The sequence below is a fragment of the Poecilia latipinna genome, unplaced genomic scaffold (genome assembly GCF_001443285.1).
Source record: "Poecilia latipinna isolate Pla-1442-1.1 unplaced genomic scaffold, P_latipinna-1.0 Scaffold319, whole genome shotgun sequence".
NCBI lineage: Eukaryota > Metazoa > Chordata > Actinopteri > Cyprinodontiformes > Poeciliidae > Poecilia > Poecilia latipinna.
In genome coordinates this window covers 26463-31915 of record NW_015112935.1, presented here as the reverse complement: position 1 = coordinate 31915, position 5453 = coordinate 26463, and the positions used below count along the sequence as shown (strand labels likewise).

At 34.3% G+C, this 5453-nt stretch overlaps 1 protein-coding gene across 8 annotated transcripts in view; it reads right to left on the bottom strand.

Annotated features, from left to right (window-relative positions):
- znf618 (zinc finger protein 618) overlaps positions 1 to 5453 on the bottom strand; it is a 45228-nt gene that overhangs the window by 19662 nt on the left and 20113 nt on the right. For all 8 annotated transcript variants that reach the window (XM_015034975.1, XM_015034979.1, XM_015034976.1 and 5 more), the window contains 2 exons: positions 3617 to 3694; positions 818 to 862 (listed from right to left, as the gene is read on the bottom strand). In XM_015034975.1, the coding sequence (XP_014890461.1) occupies positions 818 to 862; positions 3617 to 3694 (123 nt within the window). The remainder of the gene's footprint in view (positions 1 to 817; positions 863 to 3616; positions 3695 to 5453) is intronic.

Below are 5453 nucleotides of genomic sequence, written 5' to 3'. Positions count from 1 at the left end.
AAAAAAAAAAAAAACTGTTAAGGAAGCTCAAATATGAAAAATTGGACTGATGTTGATATCCAATAGTAACACTGGTGTTAAGCCAGATTTACCAATATTATATTTTATAAATTTTTTAAAATCTCGATTATCGTAAGAATAATCGATAGATTACTCGATTACTAAGATATTCGTTTACAACAGCCCTAGTTTAAAATGTAAAGACTTGGCACAACCAAAAGTGCTTTACAGTATTGTCTATTCTCCTAAGAATTTAATCTCAAAGTTTTTTTGTTTTTTTTTCCCATCCAGTCTCAGTGGCCTAAATATTAACCGTCACAAAAAGCTTGGGAGTATTCAGCTTGTACTCCTCATACACCATCTAAATGTTCTCACTCCATCTCCATTAACTGCTCTTTTCTTTACTTTATTTTCTTTCACTATGCAATGTACATGTACTGAAGTCTCTAGGTTGCATATTCACATAAAAAGTACAGTGAGCATGTGTAGGTAGATGTATAAATAACTCGCAAGTACTACTCTGAGGCACAAGTATTTTTAGTCCTGATCAAACTTTGAAAGTGACGTTAAAGCGCCGGGTAAAAACTGGTCCTATATGACTGGTATTCATCATCTTGGACTTAACCTTTTCTCAGTAACCCATTTTTAAATTGCACACTGTAAAAGATTACCTCGATTACTTGCATTTTGTTTCCACAATCTTCCTGTTGTGTGTGCAATTATCTACATTCGTGTATATCTGTTTTAAAAACTACATCAAATCTGCTGTCATGCAAATAAAGTTTGCTTAATGGATAATTGGCAAAGGTGTACTTACTATTGGGTGTCTGAGGCAGACCATCTCCAACCATGCTCTCTGATTCTATAATGAAAAAAAAATAGGTTTGGACTTGCTTGAATAGATTAATGCCAACATGTACTTAAAGATCCAGCTCTGTTTGCACCAAATTATTATTTGAAGACAATAAAGCATATGAGCAAAATGTGGCAAAAATGACTATTATTTTGTTCCTTTGTACCCTTTTTTGTTCACACTGACCAAACAGAGTCGGCGTACTATAACCTGAGTGTGCGCTTTCAAAAAGCATGTTGGCAATTTGGAATCAGAGGCTTGACAACAACAACAAAAAGAAAGACAGAATCAAAAAAAGACAGCCAGGTTGGGTAAATTACGGCATTGACTATTCTGTGAAAAATATCTATGTTTAAGGTTTTGCTCAAAGAAAAAAAAAGAAAAAGAAATGAATACAAGCCAGACTCCCACAGAATTCTCTGTTCTTGCACTCATTTAAAGATCCATGAAAGGGTGTTTTAAACGTCACCTACAGCAACAGGCAACTTCTCGCTATGTGAAAATATAGAAGTCTATTGATTTTCTTATCCGGGCTTATAATACCCCCCTGTTGGCTTGTATTTTATGCTCCTTTGTGTTTTAGCCAAAAAGAAGGCTTCTCATGCCAGAACATGCATGCAATCCTTTAAGTCCAAGCAAAGTTGAAGCTTTTTCTCTTTTGAATATTGTATTATTTTCTTTTTAATGGGCCCACAAAGAGAAATGTGATACGAATCTGAACTGACTTGCTTTTTCTTGCAGGCCGTCAATGTCTAAAGGTGCTGCCTTTTAGTTTTGGTTGGAGTTGATTCAAATCATAATAACTTCCTGTGGTGGTATTTTACCCTGTGAATTGCATTATATTGCATTGTTTCAGAATAACCTAGGTCCTACACTGGCCTCTGAGCACACCGGACCTGTCATTCACTGACATCATTATGACACAAAAGACAAAACAAAGGAGAGCTCGAAATGCTGAGCAGTTGAAATCCTTTGACAACCAAGAACAGGGAAACATTTACAAAACTGTAACAACTGACTTCAAAAGCTCCCAAATATATGTGTTGCTGTGAAACCAGAGGAGATACAACCCAGATGTGAAGAATAAATATAGACAAAATAATAAATAATACTGAATTACTATTTTTGGAGGATGTCCAGCCAGTTATTTTAGTAGCAAATTCAATTTAGTTTGAAAATAAAAGGCAGATGGCAAAGCTTCATCCTGCAAAGTTGACCTTTCGAATGTTGAATGAGAATGCTGGAACCTGACTGACGGGGGATATTGTTTCTGATGATCAGTGATCAATATGTTTGTATTTAATCCTGACTTGACCTCATCAGTTAGTATTAACCCACGTCTACATAAGCAGAAAAATATGACAGAGTTTACGCATATCTGCAAGTGTTGAAAGATACAAGTTTCTGAAGTATTTTGGCCACTGCAGCTCCCTGTACCTATAGCTACTTGGTTAGGCAGGAGATTAACTTTCCTTTCCATAAAAACATAAAAAAAAAAAAAAAAAAAAATGTCAGCCAGGGCGAAAAGGCTCCCTGAAACTTGTTCCAAAAAAATGTAAAACTCAGGTCAGTGCAAATGACACGAGATTAACACAAATTGACTGATAATGACATATTTCAGTGGTGAAGTCTGCGACAGATGGAAGAAAAACAAATGAAGACAGATTATTTTTGCTATGCAAATGTGCACAAAGTTTTGCTGCTTGTAAGTTTAGTGTTTCAAAAAATATTTCTAACTGTTGATAGGCTAGATCAACTCTGAAGCTTTAAACATAAAGACTTGTTTTTTTTTTAATGAAAAATATGAGAGGTTCTTTAAAAAAAAAAAAAAGAGGGTGGGGGTGCTGTGATGGCACAGGAGTTAAGCACAACCCACATATGGAGGCCTTAGCTTTCAACACGGCTGTCGCAGGTTCGACTCTCGGTCTGGATTCGTTTGCTGCATGTCTCTCATTACCCACTTTACTGTCAACTCATTATCAAATAAAGGCCACTAGAGCCAATAAGACCTTAAAAAATACAAACAAAAAATTAGGGTGATATTTGTTATTACATTTAAAAAACAATCAGTTTTTTAAATGTTTGTTGATCCACAGCATGTTGTGATATTTGTGAAAGTTTAATAACATAATCTTGGAATTATCTGGCTATTGATTTGCTTAATTACTTTTCATTCAGTCCACAATTACACAGTTCATGGGTTAATAAATATGGTTAGAATGGAAAAAAGGTGGAATTCAGAGAAATAATAATGAAAAAAGTGTAATTTGGTAGAATAAAAGGAGGAATTCGCAAATTAATAAAACAGATTTGAGGGGGCCCTTTCTTTAACTTCTGTCATTAAGATGCAGCCACCACTTTGTAAATCCCATGTGGGCAAATCGAGCAGCAACAAATCCATCTCAATACACTTTCTAAAAAGAATAAAAATACCTATTTGATCAAATCCAATAATAAGAAGATTACAAGTCAGTTACATACATTTAAAATTAATCCAAATTAAAGAACTGACTTGCAGCGTTAACTCTTCCTGGAAGGTTGTACAATTGACAACAAAACTGGCAAAAAAAAAAAAAAATATTAGTAACATGAGGAGCATGAAAGTATTCAATAACCTTTCAAGCAAGTCTTCTGCAAACACTGATATTGCAAAACCAAATGCAATTCAATATATTGTGCAGTCTTACTTCCAGTATTTCATTTTGCAATCCTAAACTCTAAGGAAAGAAGTTTATATATAAAAAAAAAAATCAATTATCTTACCTCTGTGTGCTCTGACGTGTGTCTGAAAGCAGTTGTAGTACTTGTACTTCTTCCCACACACTGCACATACATACGAACCTGCATAGACATGTTAAAAGTAAGTTTCAGTACCATTTCATAAGCAGCAATTAATTTATTACAGCCAAACTTTTTACCATAAGGTTCAAGTTGGGATTAACGTCCGAAAGTTATTCAAGTGAAACTAGATTATTGTTGTTATAATGATGTTGAGATCACATCTTGCACAATTTCAGTATGTAAATATGAGAACTGTTCTTTTGTTGGATAGCAAAAAATTATAGCAATGTTGACAGAATTATAACAGCTGTAGCTGTGGGAAGAAAACTTAGAGTTGGCTATGCTCTGTGTCAGTGAGGTGCTAAAGAGGCAGCATTATGTAAAATCAATAGCTGGCGCTATGCTTCTGGACAATACATAATACTGCCCCTTTAAAAAAAACTTCAGAAGAAGCACTTATGGTGTGAGAGACTATTTAAAACAAAGCTATGTTGTATGGACATAAACTATATAGCTGATTCTTTAGGTTGCTAAAATCAAGTGTTAAACTTGATTTTAGCAGTTTTTTTCTTAATATTTCAGGAACAAAAAGAAGCTATCACAAAACATCAAGTCACATGCCTCTTGGTGATATTTCCTACGGATGATAAAATAGAAAAAAAATGTTCCCAGAGCCAACTTATGCTATGAAGGCTAAATGTATCGCAGCTAAGATGATTTGTTTTCATTTTGCTTCCCAGCTCCTCTTTCTTATGAATCACGTTGAGTTTAGATCTTAAAGTTAGGACAAGCATCAACATTCCTTCAGAAATACACACAACGACTGATGTTAACAGTTACTAATGCTAATTGCTCTAATCATTATAATTGATGGTATAAGATGGAAGAGTTTAAAATGTCGACTTCTGACTCATTTGTCTTTGTTTGAAATTAATCAAACTCCACTTTACAGAGACTGCTCTCTCACACATCTTGTGACTCCTAAGATAAATAATTAATGACCACTCATGGCAAGAAGGCCAGAAAGAAGTATTTTAAATGCTGGAAGTACACTTTAATAAAGATAAATTTGACTCAGCTAAATAACTATTGGCAGGTCAAATTCTCTCATCAGTGCATCTTTAGTGCTGGAGTAAGGGTTTATACAAAGTGTGGGTTCTGAACTGGTTCGATAAAAAAAAAGATATTCACAACCAGAGAATCACCACTATTTTACATCACTGTGTTATTTTAAATATTTCTTCCAGTTAATGTTTGATCACAGAACTGGTGCAAGTCAACACTGGCACAGCTTTAGAATTGGGATTGAGTGGTAGAAAGACTTTAACACGGGGGAATGAATGAAGGACACACTCGCACTAATCACAAGAAGTCAGCTTCCATTTCCAAATCCTTATGTACTTTATATTGCCGAAAGTATTTGCCCGTCTGCCTTGTTACAATCCCACCCTAAAATTCCTAAAGTAAATTCTGGCACTGAGCTTTAACCTAGAGGTCAGTGACCGTAACATGCCTTCACTCACATATTAACTTTAGCGATATCTCACTCATATTTTAAATTAACATGATGTCAAGCCATCCTTTGAGGCCATGAAAGCTTCAACATTTTGAGGAAGTGTTTGCTCCGGACTTAGGAGCACATATATATTTCAATATATATATATATATATATATATATATATATATATATATATATATATATATATATATATATATATATATATATATATATATATATTTTTTTTTTTTTTTTTTTTCTTCAAAAAACCCATTGTGAGGGAAAAAACTCTTGTGGGTTTTAAGACCTTGGGGAGCGGTG